The sequence below is a fragment of the Oppia nitens genome, unplaced genomic scaffold (assembly GCF_028296485.1).
Source record: "Oppia nitens isolate AA-2021 unplaced genomic scaffold, nextdenovo-longstitch-racon4-pilon3 scaffold5_pilon_pilon_pilon, whole genome shotgun sequence".
NCBI classification, from domain to species: domain Eukaryota; kingdom Metazoa; phylum Arthropoda; class Arachnida; order Sarcoptiformes; family Oppiidae; genus Oppia; species Oppia nitens.
The window spans coordinates 8,054,514-8,071,831 of record NW_026533243.1 but is presented as its reverse complement, the minus strand read 5'-3'; the positions used below and the strand labels follow the sequence as shown (position 1 = coordinate 8,071,831).

The following is a 17,318-nucleotide window of genomic DNA, read 5'->3' as shown; positions in this document are numbered from 1 at the left end:
ACACAACATATAAATATCCAAAACAATTATAAATGTGAAGCCTTACAAACACACCCAACCAGTAACCCCACGCCACCCAACACACGACATAACCCCAACCACACATCAGAAGCATTTGAATGTTGATAATAACAATATTGTTAGGCAACTATTATCGCTTTAGATAATGAGACCAAATAAATAAATTAATTAAATTTTCATAAATTATATTAATATTCATTTTTTTTATTCATAATTGATAATAAAAATTACATGAGTATTTAAATTTTTTATGTAATTTTTATTTAATAATATAATTTAATATAAAGTTATTGGTTTTTTTTCGGCTTATCAGCTATTATTCAATATATTGTTTTATTTGTTTTCAACTTTAACTCATTCATTCAAAATTATTCAATTGTATCTGATGTATGACCCCAACTAAACCAAAACCATATATATCATATACCGGTATATATATATATAAAGTGGTTTATCAGAAAATTTGATTAAATTTAATGTTTTCAAACAAAAAATATTTCAATTATAGGCACAGAATAACCATATAATAATAATTTATTATTTTACCTACATTTCTATTTTAGCATATCTTTCTCTCTCATTTGATTTTATTTATTTATTTTATTATTCAATGAATAACATTATATTGTAATAAATGAAATGAAATTAAAATACATAATAAATCTTAAATAATATATTCAAATAAAATAAAAAAAAGTTGTCCAAAAAAATACAGACGATATCACTTTCTCATCGGCTAAACTGTCGCTTATCTTTCTGAATGGGAACCGCTTTATAGATAATTGATTTTTGAGTCCTCTTTTTGGTGGTCACACCGTGCGCATAGTTAGGCTTTCTACCAGAACTACCTTTCCTATAGTTGACATTTCTGGCACTTTTGGCTCCGGTAACCGCTATAAATATATATCAGATAAGAGGGAGAAATATATACAGTATATCAGTGACAAAATGCAATGATTTGTAAAAATATCTATATATCTATATATATATATATAACTTACGCAAATCAACAAAAGGGGGTACACCGAAACCAAAACTCTTTGCCACTGCCACCAGATCCAGTCGGTTAAGATCAAAGATTTGTTTGAGGGAATGGCTGTCGTAGGCTCTGATGAAGGCCTTGTAGGCCTCTTTGGCCGATAGATTCAGAAAGTAGTTCTTTGTGATCAACTTTTCCAACTAATGATAAACAAAACAAGATTAGAAAAATTTAAATAATAATTAAGTGTTAGAATATTTCGTGATTTATTAGACTCATTGTAATAGTTTTACAATCAGATCATCAGATATTGTCATCGTTTTTAATCATATGTTTCTACATTGAACTATATTTTTCTATAAAAATAAAATGTACGGTAATATTGTAGTTACATAAATTTCAATATTAAATAAATAAAAGTCTAAATTTATATCTTTACTGTTAACTCATTATAAGGCTCTACACTGTAAAGTCTAAAACAATATCAAACTTTAAAATTTATGCTTAAAAGTAGCTTTGGCTGAATTGACAAAACAATTTTAATAATTTATTTATCTAATTGTGTGGCTAATTAGAAATACATTAAAAATTTACATGCTAATTTTTTTTATTTACCGGTAATATAATTTAAATAAACAATCATTTCACCAAACTTATAATACCAACAAAAAAATTGTTTAAAACTTAAAAATAAAAATATTTTGTTCACAACATTCATCTAAAATTATTCGTAACATTGATTTTTTCATTAAACATTTTTTATATATGAAAGTTTCGTGTAATTAAATTTTGTCATGGTAAATTACACACTATTTTCTGGTAAAATTACCTGTAAAACATGTCTAAAATTGATTAAACACCACAAAACTACATGTTTGAGACAAATAAGTTTTGCGATACAGTATTAAAAAAAGTGTCTCCAAGTTTTAACTCTATATATGTGATGTATTCAAAGCTTTTTAAAAATAAAACACAACTAACTTATGAATTATAGTTATTATTCGACACATCAAACCAAACAAATATCGCAAACCAAACACCCAGAGCTTTGGGATTCTGGTATTATTTTTTTTGGAGACACCATTTCCTAAATAATAATATAACTATAAATTCAAACTCGTATAAGTCATAGGGAAATGCGATAAATTAGTCACATTTTTGTTGTTGGTGTTGTTGTTGTATTTATTTTTATAGTATTGAATAAACATAATCTCTTTTATAAAGATTTGACAGTCAATTGGAAATGAAAGTGAACATTGATTTGAAAAAATTGTATTTGCAATTAGTATTTGAGAAAACGGTATTCAATTAGGAAAGGAATGGTATATTTATCAGTACATCAACTAAAATAATATCAAATTCTTGACAGAATATTCTGACAATTGTACGACAAATGACACTCAGAAAAAATTGTTGAATTTTTTCGTATAAAAATAACTTATTATTTAAATGTTAACTCTCTCTCTCTCTCTCAAGAGCCTAAAGTGAGAGAGAGAGAGAGATATGTTGAGAAATCATATAATTTTGTGTAAAAAACGGTAAAGTCATATAAGACATACATTTAAAAACATATACAATGAATGCTTGTGTTTAAAGTAGTTTTAATTGTATAATTTTTTGTTGCTTAAATAATATATATAGGAAATAAAAGATATCCCATAGATTATAGACACAATAGGACTTATAGATAATGAGGTATTTGAGCCAACTTTTTGTCGGTTGAATTGCATAAGAGACAGATACAGATAGACAAGTCATGGGTATATCAAATATTGTATAACTCAACAAAAAACAAGTTTTTGATTAATAATATCATATATACCGAGTTTATATATACAGTACACAGTGGAGCATAATGTACAACAAAATATAAGCTAAATTATTCATTGAAATACGAAAGAAAAAAATTATGAAAAATATAATATTTATATAACTTGTGATTCAGAGAATAAAGGCATACAATTTTTACATAGTTATAAACAAACAAATAAATAAATTAACAAAATTAACTGAAAAAATAATATCAAATGAAATGATGACTCCATAGAGAGAGAGAGAAAGAGAGAGAGAGAGAGAGAGATCAGTTTTTGATGTCAGTTTTGATGATAGATTGAGAGCATAAGGCATTTTGAGAGAGAAACTGGAAAATATATAATATATATTCTCATTTTGTTTTGTCAAAAAATTTTTAAAACAAAAATTGTCTTCAATATATACAGTATATAAAAGGGGTCACCACACCAGGAGATATTTGTCACCAATTGATCATAAATTTTATCATGTCAATTTTTATTACTGTTTTTTGAAAAATCGTATATTAATCTAGTATACTTTCAAAAACAACAACAAAATTAAAACAAAATTCATACAAACAAATATATTATAATAAATATTAAAGAGAGAAATTAAAGTTATCACACTTTCTTCAATTTTTTTTATTAGTCTTTCATTTTTCTTTTTATATACACATTCATACAGTGCTAAAATCGCTGATAAAAACTTTAAAATACAACAACAAAAAAGTGCATTTTTCAAACTTTATTTTTAGATTTTTAAATAAAAATAGTAAAACAATAATACAATAGTAGTTTTTAAAAACAAAGATAAGTGTGGTGTGTGTGAGACGTTGTGTAGTGATAGTTATAAATAAATATCTCTCCAATGAATTAGTGATAAATTTGTCAACAATTGTTAACATATAACAGTTTAGTGAGAAATTTATAAAACAACAACAACTAAACTTTTAAACAAATAGACTACAAATATATAACAATGAAATAACACTTCATAAAAATCTAGTGGCAATAATAATAATCTAATTAATGATTTGGTAAATAAATATATAATAAAAGATGAGATTTATTAACATTAATAAATGGCTCAATGAATGAGTGATCGACTTTATGATTGAGTGCATGAATTGAATCCAAAATAAATACTCCAAAAAAGCGAGTGTAAGAAAAAAATGTGAATAATTTTTCTCTATAAATAATTGCTACAAATTATTTTGTATATATAGAGACATACATTTATATATATTTATATATAAGTATACTGTTGTAAAACTGTGATGACATAAATGTATTAGACATAAAAAAGAGTAAAATAAAATGTAATAAAAAATTAAACCTTCGCATACAATCAACATACAGACCATTAAATAACAATAAGAGAAAATATTTAAATAAAAAAAATAATTCTAACATAACTATAATAAAACTGAAATCCAGAGATATATAAATATATATATATATCGGAGAGAAAAACTTTATTTTTGAAGATTTAGATCCAAGAATTTCTCTCTCGACTAATGAATAATTACAACTATTTTTAATGAATACATAATTTTTTTAGTGAGCGATAAAAAAGATCATCATTTTATAAATAACTTTCTGTAAAAAAAACTTTAGTCTCTCACTCACTCTCTCTCTTTCTATTCATTAATGTTCATCAATTTTAGAGACCAGTGTTTGACGATTTTTTGTTTATAAATATACCTACAGTTATACATACATACACATAGTAGTGTAGCATTCATACTTATTTTGGGTATTCATGCGAAAAGTACCCAAACGCGTGCCAGGAGTTCATGAGAGAGACAGAGACAGTAAAATGAGGGGTAAGGGAAAGGGAGATCTCAAAGAGCACTCGGGGAACGGGAGATTACGACTACTGTTACTATTAACGTAACGCCAATTAGTTATTTATCAGCGGAAGTGTTTGACTGCACAGATAGCGAAAAGCAAAAAAATATATATATAAAAAATAAAAAAGTGTTTTATATCAATCAAAAAACTGTACGGTAATTAAACATTAAGCAAACAACAAATAAAATAAAAATAACAGGTGTTAACATTAATAATCAGTTTTGTAATACAAATAAAACAAGAAAAAATAAATCAAATTTATAAGTTATCAATTTTTTTTCTATCTCACAATTGTTGCACATATAAACAGTAACTATTAAGGTGTTAATACCAATAGTCAATCAAATGCATGGCTATTAAACAACAAAACAAAAACTAATTAATTATAAAAGATTGACATTAAAGGAGAGAAAAGTTGATTAAGTCATAGAAAAAATAATAATTTTTAAATACTTCAATACCATAGTAAGTAAGTATTGATTAAAATATTTTTTTCTTGAAAAACAATTTTATATTAAAAAGTCTATATTAGGTGCAACACTAAAAGTGTTATCAAATAGTTATAAATTAGCAACAAAAAACGATAAATTAACGAAAAAATTAAAATTTTAAATTATTAACTCTCAACAAACAACAAAATGTGAATCATTTGAAAGCACTATATATTTAAGTGAATCGTGAATTTAAAATAAAAACAAAACTATAAAACCCGTTGATATGTGGGAGAGAGGAGAGGAAAAGAGATAAAGATTTTTATGCCAAAACAGTCAGTAAAACACAGGCACTTAAAACCCACTTATAATTTTCAAGTAATAATTATATCAGCTATAATGTAATTTAATTTAATAATAATATTTTTTAAATAATTTTCGTAATGGGAAAACAAAAAATAAATAAAAACTATAACTTAATCTATATGTGTGCGTGTGTTTTACTTTATGGTAAAAAATGAGAGATAAAATAACATTAACCAAAAACACTATATAGAGGAAAGGGAGACAAACAAAAATTAGATGTAAAATAATAATGAAACTCTTTGTACGGCATTTGCCAAAAATTTTGATACAGAATATAATTTATATTTTTCCGGTGTATGTAAAATAAAAATAATCCACAATTTTTTTTTGTAATGAAATACATAATACTTGATATGTACGACCACTTTATATATATATATATATATAAATTTTATTCATAAAATTGTCACACAAACATGTATTAAATTCTCTCTCAAGTCATATTAAAAAAAATAAAATAAAATATTTAACTAAAAAACAAAACAATAACAAAAAAAGACTAACAAATAACAACAATAAAAAATATTTTTATGTCTTATTACTTTCTAATGATATCTCAACAATTTTAAATAACTTCGAAATAAATGAATTAGTGAACAAAAAAATGTTTATCAAAAACAAAAACAAAATAATAAAAATACAGAAATAATGCTTAATTCATATAAAAATTTACTTTTCAAAAAAAACTTATAGATAAGCGACTTATTTATAGAAATAGTTGCGAAAACTTTTTTAAAAAATTTTACGCTAAGATTCAGTAAATTATTAGCAATAAATTTCAATATAAATTTAGTTAATGTAAAGTTAGAAAAAAATTCAGTGTCTATTTCCGTTGACAGCTGACTGACAGTCGAGAGGGTAATGCTGTGTCAAATAGGATATTATGATGACTTACGGGGTCGGGAGGTTTGTACCGTACATAACCTATCACATACAGTGTGTACCGTAAATATATACTATTATAGGGCATACCTGGGGTTGTATGTTTGCCACTTTATTCCATGAAAAATCAAACTCCTGGAGCGGCACTTTGGCTTCTTTAAGATATCTTAAGAACTCAATCTCGTCGGGATTCAAAATCAACAGAGCGTGACCACTGGCCCCTTCACCCCGTGCCGTACGGCCCACACGATGTATATACTCCTATATATATATAAAGACAAAATCATCATTAGTTAAGACAACAATGAATGTCACTATTAAGCGAAAAACAAAATTTATTATAATGAAAGTTGAGACATAAATATCATATTAAAGAAATTTTTTTGACAGCAAAAACATCATTACAGTTAAAGGGTCTAATGATATGAATGGCATCATAATTGCTATTTATTAATAGAAAATTACTTTTTAACTACTATTTATAAATTAAAAAATCATATAATTATAAATGGATTATATTGAAAAATTATGCGATCCAACAAAAACATTCATTAGTCTTTTTTTTTAAAAAACTAATTAATTAATTAAATATTTATATATTTAAAAAGTAATTATTTGAAACTTAATGACCAACCTTAGGATCATCGGGTGGATCGTACTGTACTATCCAATCGACTTGAGGGATGTCGAGACCACGGGCGGCCACATCTGTACATAATAGGATACCAGACTCGGAGTTACAGAATTGAAAGAAAGTTGTCGTACGTTTGGTTTGCTTTTGTTTGCCCTAAACAACAACAACAACATTACAATCAGCATAATTATGTTTACACTATTCAAACATCACTTACATGAATACACATAACAGGCATATCAATGTAATTAAAGAGTTCATTATGAAACTTGACTGACATACAGGAGCTAAAGAAAACCATAACTTTTTTGTTGCGATTCTTCTTCAAAAATGTAAACAATAAAAGCAGCCGTTTGTCTGACGGCGCAAATACAAAGCCCTGTTCGAGACCGGCAACTGTTGCCGTTTCCTTATAATCTTCTAGTCCTACATATAACGGTTCCTTCTTGAGTGCCGTAGTAATCAAATCATCTGTTTTCTTAGTTAATGTAGCGCTAAAAAGCATAGTTTGTCTTCTCTGCGGTAATAATCTAATTATTTGTTTTATCTCTTCCTCGAAACCAATATCTAGTATACGGTCCGCTTCGTCGATGATTAAACACTGAAGATTCTTAAATAAGAATTGTTTAGAATTTTGCAAGTGATCCAACAGACGTCCCGGTGTGGCCACCAATATGTTAACACCTTTAACCAGTTTAAGCGCTTCCGATTGTCGATTTGTTCCGCCCATAATCAGACCGTAGGTTTGTTTATGATATTTCATCAATTCTTTAAGTACACCAAATGTTTGCATCGACAGCTCACGGGTTGGCGATATTACAATAACACCGGTGCCATTGCGCGGCATAAATCTTAGTTTATATAACAGTTCCAGTGCTGGTATAAGAAAAGCCAATGTCTTTCCGCTGCCAGTTTTGGCCGCAGCGACTAAATCCCTATTAAAAATTAAAATACAAACAATTGATAAAAATAACAAATATCTACATTTCCTTTAATAAAACTTACTTTCCCTCCAATAGATGTGGTATTGTCTTTGACTGTATTTCAGTCATTTCCGTAAACTCCATGTCTTTAATCGCATTCAGAGTAAATTCTGACACTTTGTCGCGCAGTTCATCAAACCTGGTGGCCGTCAGTGACATACTTAATGGTATATTTGCTGGCTTACCATCCGATGTCACCAATTGTGGACAATCACTTTCACTATTATCTTCATCAACATTAACATCATTTACCGAATCAATCTCTTTAGCTGTCGTTTCGCTAGTTTTCAGTTTTTCTGTTGAATTAAAAAAATAAATAAATAAAACAATTCGTAATAAATGTCCATAAATTCATCGGTTCTCAAATGAAGACAACAAAAACTCTTACTTTGTTTATTGTTATTCACTGATTCAGCATTAGATCTCTTAGGTTGTTGTTGAACATTGTCGTCATCAGATCCCACAATATCGTCATCAATGTCTTCTTCTTCTTGATCTCCATTTGATGCCATAGTTTGTCGCTCTTTCTGTTTGTCAAGTCTTTGCTTTTGTTTGTGTTTCAATCGTTTCTTCAGTTTCCTCATCATTGCCTCTTCGTGTACTTTAGGCATCTTTGGGATCAGTTGATGAAACACGTAATATTATTATAGTTATTAACGCCAAAACACACGTGCTTTACATACACTAAAGTATTGCTTGTATTACAAACTCAATGCACAACACGTGTTGTATGTCAACAACATTACAGTTTAAATTGATAATAATGTTAACCATAAACAACATTACACTTAATGTGTGACAAGTTATTGGAAACAAAACTATTTTAATAAAATAAAAATCAAAAAAATAAATATTAACATAAATATCATAATCAACAAAATTAACACTTTTATTATTTGTCTATAAAATTACAATCAAATCTAATAATTTATAAAAACAGAAAAAACTTTATTAATTTATAAATTAAATAATTATTTATTATTTAAATTAAATGTCAGCCGAAAAAAAATGCTAAATATCTGTAACGTTATCTATGAATAGTTTAGTTGCCTATTGATTGTCAATTGCGTGGCATTTAATCCATCACTCAATTTGTTAATCCATCTGTTTTTGAGGACATTTGACGGCACATCCAGTGGACAGACATGTAAGTTGAAGAACCCATACATTTAGCTGTTTAATGAACACATATTTTATAACAATAATGATTACATCCCAATAGGGCAACAGCGGCCAACACAAGCGGATCAGCGGCCACAGCGACAGCCAACAGCAGTACTCCCGCATCAAAAGTCACATTCAAGATAACACTGACCAGTGACCCGAAGTTGCCGTACAAAGTGTTAGTTTTAGTTTAATTATGTATATAAACATAACCTTTGATTATAATATCATTTGTTTGACATTTTTTTTAGGCTAACGGTTCCCGAAAACGCACCGTTCACTGCTGTCCTCAAGTACGCTGCCGAAGAGTTCAAGCAAACACCGGCCACCAGTGCCATCATTACCGACGATGGAATTGGTATAAATCCGTCGCAAACGGCCGGCGATATCTTCCTTAAACACGGATCAGAGTTACGGCTTATACCAAGAGATAGAGTCGGCAGTCGATTGGATTAAAAGTGTTTCGTTAAATAAATTTTGTTTACATTAAAAAAAACATGATTTGTATATACATTGTGTTGTTATTGATTTAATTAAACAATAATATCAATCATTTTCAGGTATTATTTTTTTGTAATGTTTTTATTTGTCGGACACACTTTCAATTAACTGTCATTGTATTGACCCAATTGATAATAAATATCAAGTAAAAAAACAAGTTATAAGTCAATATTTAACTATCGGTAATATTTTTTTTTTGGTTAAATTTTCGTATATCTAATATACCCCCTAATGTTTGGTATATACCCGGGATAAAAAAAAGTATTGAGAGTAGCAATCGTACCACAGTTACAAGTGTCCACTGTCTATATAAATATGTCGGTAACAATTGGTGTCGACAGGTGTGGCCACTGATTACTGGTGGCTATTATATAAAAATGTACAGATAGTTTGTGGTAAATATTGATCATATGATGGCAACACACATACACATACATACAGGCATACCAGTGATTGCCTAATAGTTATGTCCCCCTCTCTCACTATTGGCCGACCAGTGAACTGTCATTTTTATCACTTAAATATACAGTATATATAAGTTATATACATTTCTACGCAGTGTTTCTCATACTTATTTATATTATATATATTTTTATATATTTACTGTATATATATATACGGTATATAAATATATATATTCTACTTAATGTATAAATAAAATTAAATTTTTTCAGTTCACAAAAATAGTATATCAATAATATATTGAAAGTATTTAGTAAATGTTATTAACAGTGCTGTCCTCATCATGTCATATGTTTGATGACAAACTAGTTTTTATCCAAACAATTATTTGAAAAAAAGTAATATATTTATTAGCAAATAAATAGCTTAAATTTCTCTGTATTTTATATCAAAAAACAACAAACAAACAAAAAACTTATAAATGTCTGACGACATAAGCCAACCGATTGATATGTTGTCGACGACCACCGGTGCCCACTATTACTGGCAATCACATTGGGACCGATTGGTCGACCTGTTTGGCCGTAACGAGTTTTGCATGGGCTTTGGCGGTACTTTTATACTAACATTTACCGTCTATTGGACAGTCGGTATCGTCTATACTATTGTCGATGTCACAGGAAAACCATCATTTATGCTTAAGTATAAGATACAGGAGCTCACACCTGCTTATCCAGTATGCCATTAATCTTATATATTTTTGTATAAATGTTATAACTTTAAAAAAAACAAATTAACAATATTTTGCTTTAATAATAGTCTATTAGAAATAATAATTATTATTTCTAAATATAACATTATTGTTTTTATAACCATATTTTTATGCTATTATTTAAGCAAATCATAACATATTTGCTTATAAATTAATATAATAGGAATTATTATAACATTTATATTATTAATATAACATTAATATAATAACAAAACTAAAACATTATTCATTAGCTAATAGTATTTTGAATTTATTTATTTTAGTATATATTTATTGCTTAGTTTAATATAGCAATTGCCATAAAATATATATTGATTTGACCGAAAAATGTCTCTGAGTTTATTATAATATATAAATGTATGTTTATTTTATGACATAATATACAGTATATTATTATTTTATTACTATTTTTTTAAATATATTTATATAGATCTCAGCAAAGCTATTAATGCAAGCATTGAGACAAATCTTAATCAATCAAATCATAATTGGTTTGCCATTTGCACTGTTAGCCCATCATTTGGTCTCTTGGCGTGGCTATAATTTGGCACAATTACCATCATTTCATAGGGCTATCATAGAGCTGGCATTTTTTGTAATAGTCGAAGAGATAGCCTTTTATTATTCACATCGATTACTACATAATCCCAAGATTTATAAATACATCCATAAGCGACATCACGAATGGCAGACACCCATCGCTATCACAGCAATCTATTGTCACCCAATTGAACACATCTTTAGCAATCTATTGCCTTTATTTTTAGGTATATTAATAAAAATAATTGTATTTTTGACTTTGTTTTTTAGGTCAATGAAAATTTCATACAATGATAACAAATTATTATTATTTTAATTACGGTATATCTCACTTAAGGTCCTTTTATACTGGGCTCACACCTAAGTACATCGTGGGCCTGGTATACGTTAGCTATAATGAACACCTTAACCGATCATTCCGGCTATCATTTGCCTTTACTAACATCACCAGAAGCTCACGATTATCATCATTTAAAGTAATTTTATTATTAATTATTATTAATTATGATATTTGTACCAACAAAAAAAAATTATTTTATTTGTTTCATTAATTTTTAATTATATTAATTAATCAGATTTAATGAAAATTATGGTGTGTTGGGTATATTAGACCGATTGCACGGAACGGATACCAATTTCAGAAAATCAAAAGCCTTTCAAAGACACAGAGTTTTCTATAGTTTGCGGCCAATCAAAGATCTATATCCGGATGAGACCAATAAATCTGATTAAACAAAAAATTATATAAAAATTAAAATTTTTTAAAAAATCTCAATTTTTTCAATACTTTTTATTATATATTATTGTAACCAAAAAATTAATGAAACATATACATTATTATAATGTTGATAAAATATAATAAATATATGTGTAATTATTTTCAACAACAAAAATAATATTATTGTTATGAAAATTTTTTTCTAAATATCACGTTAAAATGATGTGACACAAATTTTTTATTTTTAATTATTATTATTAAATTAATAATAATAATAATTTATTATTATATGAAAATAACGTTACTATCAATAAAAATTATTTTTATGCAGTTTTTCTATTTAATACATTGTAAATAAATTAAATATTGTAATTATAATTAACTCATTGACTTAGTAACTGACTTTGAACTATTATATTAATTAATTAAACAAACAAACAAAATTATTGACTATCCCAATAGATCCCAGTCCTTGAATTTTGTACTATAATACATATGATAAGATAAACATGGTAACTTAATTATCATACAAATGTGTGAATATACTTGAAAATATAAAAAAAAACAAATATCATGAGTAATTTATTTATAAATATTTTTATATTTAATAAAATTAACTGATATATAAGTTTTCAAACGAGTCATATAGTTACAATAGTTGTCATTAAACTAAAAAAATATTAACAATTTACAAATTTTAATGAAATAATCATTTGTCAAAAAAAAGTTTAGTTGTTTTCATTTTATTGATACTGTATATCGCATAATGTGTTTTATTTGGTAAAATAAGTACTAACTGTTTGATGATACCTTTGATTTAAAGTCCAACTTTATTTGGCAGATATTAGCGTAAACATCAGTTATAGATATAAATGATAGCTTTTTTAGATTTTTTTAAAAAAATAAATTATATTATGTAATAATAATCTACTTGTAATTATACTACTATATAAGTACATTTTAGTACATATACAATAAAAATAAGGTATTAGATTATTTTTTAGTTATATTTTCATATTTATGATAAATTTAATCTATAAAATTTTATTACCAAATTAAATATTATATAAAAATATGTGAATAATTAGCGTATCAATTACCATATAAACTACCGGTATATACTGTAATGTATATATAGTTTATAATATAAACTTTATATTATTTTTTATATTTCTACTATCGATAAAACTTTTTTATAATAAACAAATATTAGTTTTTTTCAAATGTAATAACATATTGTGTAATTTTAAGTTATAAATTTTATAACTTTTAATGATTTTTTTGTACATAAGAAAATATTAATGATATTCACGATATAAAAATCTACATTTAATATATTGATAGTATAATGTAATGTTATTGTCGTCTATTATAAATGATATGTATTCATGTAATAATATTTCATAATATGAAATAATAAAAAAATTAAGTACATTGAAGTGCATTATGATCTCTGTTAATATAATTAAAAATATAAATAATTATCTTTACATTATCTTATTATAGATTAATTTAATCACAAAAAAATAAGTTTATTTTATTAAATAAAAGAATAACACATTCAATAAATCTTGTTTTGTATTATTAGTATTATTATTATTATTACATTTGCATTGTCGGGACTACAGTTGATTTGAGTCTGGCATTGATCAATAGATAGACGCTTTGATAATAACAGATTCCCGCAACTATACTACACATATGAAACAATTGGTGTGAATGAAACCATAGGTCAAACATTCCCGGTAAAAATCGCTCAGGTATTCTGGTCATATATAGTATGACACCCGATATATATATGGCAGCCATTAACAGCAATAGTATCAATGCTTTTATGATTGACTGCGAAATAACGGGATCATTGAATTGTGAATGACTACAAAAATGTACAATTGGGGCGATGGCTAGTAAATGACATCAATTATTTTATTTATTTTTTTCAGATGATAAATCATTAGATAATAACTATATGTATATATTTTGCAGTCTTAATATTGCAAATGTCATCAATTATAAAATAATTATATTATATTTATAATTCATGGCTTATAAATATTGTGATTGATTTACCAAAAAGTCCTTTTATTAGGAATACCACTCCTCTGATCACTTGGAGATTGCCATCGGAAAAGCCATCTCTTAATGTGACAATAATACCACTGATTCCCACTATTGATATTAAAGACATGTGTATTATTTTAGGTAGTAATACATTATAAAAGGTATAATAGATCCACACTATGTTTGATGAGACCATCAATAAAGTAATACCGAGATAATCTAATCTATTATTAGCAAAAAAAATAATTATTATTATATCATATTGTTCTATAAATAATGTTTTAGTTTTTTTTTGTTTTCTAATATTAGGATAATTACTTTGCAAAAAATTTGAAAACTTTGCAGGAGTGGCACTTAAACAGATGAAACAATGTCGACAATCCATAGCATGTTATTGAGGACACAAAATATAGACAAATTATAAAACCATCCATTGGTTTGTAATTTTTAAATGTATGACATTTCATAGTATGGACAAAGAGTATACAATATATGAAAAATGCTATCATATGTGTAAAGATATTTCCCGTTTCGTTATGCAATCGGATAACAGTTTTCAAACAATACCAAAATGATGGATATGGTGGCCGATAGGCGGTTAATATATATTTATTGTGAGCCAACCATTTCGGCACTAATTTATATTCTAGTAATTGCATAATTTTTAAATGTGTTTTACTAGTGATTTAATTAATAAAGTATACGAATTTTGTTTGATTAATTTAAATAAAATAAATTTAAATTGAATTGAATTGTTAATTTATATATATATATATATATATATATATATATATATATATATATATATATATATATATATATATATATATATATACATTAGTCTCATGCTTACAAATTATAAGTTACAATTACTATATTGTACAATATTATAGTACAGTATTATTTAAAATAATTTAAACAATTATTGCAATCACATTATGCATCACAAATACAGTATTTATATTATAACATTGTTGTAATACTACTTAATAAAGTTTATTACTATAGATTAATAGACTCTATACTATAGTATACTGTATAAACAAAACTGTACTATATATGCAAATTTTTTAATTAAATTACTGTATATTTAATCAATAGTCAATATTAAATTTTTCAAACTATTCAATAATTATATTAATGTATTTTGTAAATTTAATTATGTAGTTTACAAAAATAATTACATAGTTTTGTAGTTTTTTTTTGTCAAAAACACAATATTCATTGATTAGACTACTAATTTAATTTTTCATTTAATTACTTTATTTTTAAAAATTATTGAATCAAATTACTGGGTAATAAAAATTTTATCTATTGTATTACATTACGGATATTATAATTAAGTCTAGCATTGGCTATAGTGGACAGACTATAAAAATATATGAGTCCAGCAGCTATAGTGCATACGTGAAATAATTGATGCGAATGAAACCAGAGATCAAAAACACCGGGTGCGTAGCGCTCCGGTATTTTTGCCATATAGAGTATGGCACCAGTTATATACAAGACAGCCATCACTGGAAGCAATAGCAGTGCTTTGAAGATTATCTGTGAACTAATGGTACTGTCGGTGTCGACTCTCAAATTGTGACAAAAATGGACAAATGGTACAATACCTATATTATCATTTTATAATCATTAATAATAAAGTTAACTTAATAATTAGTTATGTAATTAAATATTTATGTATATATATATATATATGTTGTAATTTCTTTTCTTTCTTTTTTTTTGTCAAAAAAGCATTAATACAATAAAACTAAAAACATGAAATAACTTTTTTTTCTTATGCTAATTAATTAGTTTGAATAGTAGGGCTATTTTATGTTAGACAATGTTATGTTATGTTATTTTAGTACTAAATTACCAAACAGTCCTTTCATTATAAAAACAGCTCCTCTAAGCACTTGAAGTTCGCCATTAGAGAAACTGTCCATCAATGAGAAGGTGATACCGATTATACACAACAATAGTGTTATGAATGTGTAAATAAATTTATGTATTAACGACTCATAAAAGCCATAATAAATCCATGCAATGTTTGATGATGTTATTAGTATAGTTATACCGCAATAGTCTAATCTAAAGGGCAACACATTTTTCAAATCAATTATTAATATGATATTAGTGTATATATTAATTTATGTCATAAGTTTTTTTTGTTTAATGTATTTTAGTTACTTTGCAAACAGCTTAAAAGCTTTAGGGGAGTGGCACTGAAATATATGAAACAGTGTCGACATTGTAAAGCATGCAAATGTGGCCATAAAATATTGGCCAAACATGAGCTCATCAATTGTTTGAAAATTTTTATATTTACGACACTGTAAAGTATAGATGTATAGTATGCCAAACATGAGAAATGCCAGCAAATGTGTTAATATATTTCCCGTTTCGTTATGCATTCGGAAAGCTGTGACCAAACAGTACCGAAACGATGGGTTAGGCGGCCGATAGGCGGTTATAATATATTGATTGTGGACTAACCATTGGGGCACTGATTGACTCGTCAGTAATTTCATTGTGTATTTGGATAACTATATCTTTGTACTGAAGTTCATAGCATATAAAGGAATAAATGTATTTTATAAGGACTCACCTAACCTAACACTACTAAACTAACCAGTAATATAAGTGAATATCAACAATCAAATCAGTTAACAATGTGAGTCCTTATAAAATACATTTATACCCATATAAATTATAGTTTAAAAGTTTAAAATATTATATGATATTAAATAGTATACATAAGTTTTTTTTGATCAATAAAATTTAAATTAAACTTCAAAAACATAATATGATATCAATATTTAAATGATTAATCTCGTGCATACTATGCATTTTATATACAATAAAATATTATATACCCGTATATAAAACATGTAACAATAATGCATTATTTAAATATTCAACATTGACTTCAATATTATGCATCATTGCCATAATGCAATATTTATTATTGCTGTAGTATTTAATTTTTAATTATTTGCCCCAATCAATAAGGCACTATAGCTTTTTTATAGTCCATTATTTTTTTATAGATTTTTTTATTTGTTATTCTAACTAAAATTATTGGCATTTTACTGTACGCACACAATTTTATTGATGTGTGATTATTTTATAATATCATATTAAATAAATTAATTATATCTGAATTTTATGTAAATTTGTTTTTGTTATTTATTATTGCAGTCGAACTTGAATTTTTTAAACATTT

The 17,318-nt window shown here is 26.1% G+C and overlaps 5 protein-coding genes across 6 annotated transcripts; 2 read left to right on the top strand and 3 right to left on the bottom strand.

The window, feature by feature from the left end:
- Positions 1–625: 625 nt before the first annotated feature.
- Positions 626–8,699, bottom strand: LOC128961980 (uncharacterized). The gene is made up of 7 exons (XM_054308323.1): positions 8,332–8,699; positions 7,966–8,239; positions 7,178–7,895; positions 6,961–7,113; positions 6,417–6,587; positions 1,023–1,200; positions 626–914 (listed from the first exon to the last, which is right to left on the bottom strand). The coding sequence occupies exons 1-7, from the start codon at positions 8,552–8,554 to the stop codon at positions 751–753; spliced, it is 1,881 nt and encodes a 626-aa protein (XP_054164298.1). The 5' UTR covers positions 8,555–8,699; the 3' UTR covers positions 626–750.
- Positions 8,700–8,959: 260 nt separating this feature from the next.
- LOC128961017 (ubiquitin-fold modifier 1) lies at positions 8,960–9,709 on the top strand. Its single transcript, XM_054307216.1, has 3 exons — positions 8,960–9,090; positions 9,166–9,285; positions 9,359–9,709. Coding segments are annotated over exons 1-3 (327 nt in total). The 5' UTR covers positions 8,960–9,088; the 3' UTR covers positions 9,564–9,709.
- A 554-nt stretch (positions 9,710–10,263) lies between these two features.
- On the top strand, positions 10,264–12,228 carry LOC128960945 (fatty acid hydroxylase domain-containing protein 2-like). 2 transcript variants are annotated; one of them, XM_054307118.1, is made up of 5 exons: positions 10,264–10,746; positions 11,213–11,232; positions 11,353–11,549; positions 11,660–11,798; positions 11,898–12,228. In XM_054307118.1, exons 1-5 carry the CDS (start codon positions 10,492–10,494, stop codon positions 12,052–12,054), a joined length of 768 nt encoding a protein of 255 aa, XP_054163093.1. In that variant the 5' UTR covers positions 10,264–10,491; the 3' UTR covers positions 12,055–12,228. The 2 variants fall into 2 exon arrangements, with proteins under 2 accessions (XP_054163093.1, XP_054163092.1); XM_054307117.1 differs by having other exon boundaries at positions 10,265–10,746; positions 11,213–11,549.
- A 1,414-nt stretch (positions 12,229–13,642) lies between these two features.
- On the bottom strand, positions 13,643–14,791 carry LOC128961739 (progestin and adipoQ receptor-like protein 1). The gene is made up of 3 exons (XM_054308001.1): positions 14,420–14,791; positions 14,111–14,325; positions 13,643–13,944 (listed from the first exon to the last, which is right to left on the bottom strand). Exons 1-3 carry the CDS (start codon positions 14,758–14,760, stop codon positions 13,643–13,645), a joined length of 858 nt encoding a protein of 285 aa, XP_054163976.1. The 5' UTR covers positions 14,761–14,791.
- A 627-nt stretch (positions 14,792–15,418) lies between these two features.
- LOC128961343 (adiponectin receptor protein-like) lies at positions 15,419–16,752 on the bottom strand (the record flags this gene model as incomplete). The annotated part of the gene is made up of 4 exons (XM_054307571.1): positions 16,725–16,752; positions 16,283–16,651; positions 15,969–16,183; positions 15,419–15,717 (listed from the first exon to the last, which is right to left on the bottom strand). Coding segments are annotated over exons 2-4 (855 nt in total), but the record flags the coding sequence as incomplete, so codon positions are not given.
- Between the last annotated feature and the right edge of the window lie 566 nt (positions 16,753–17,318).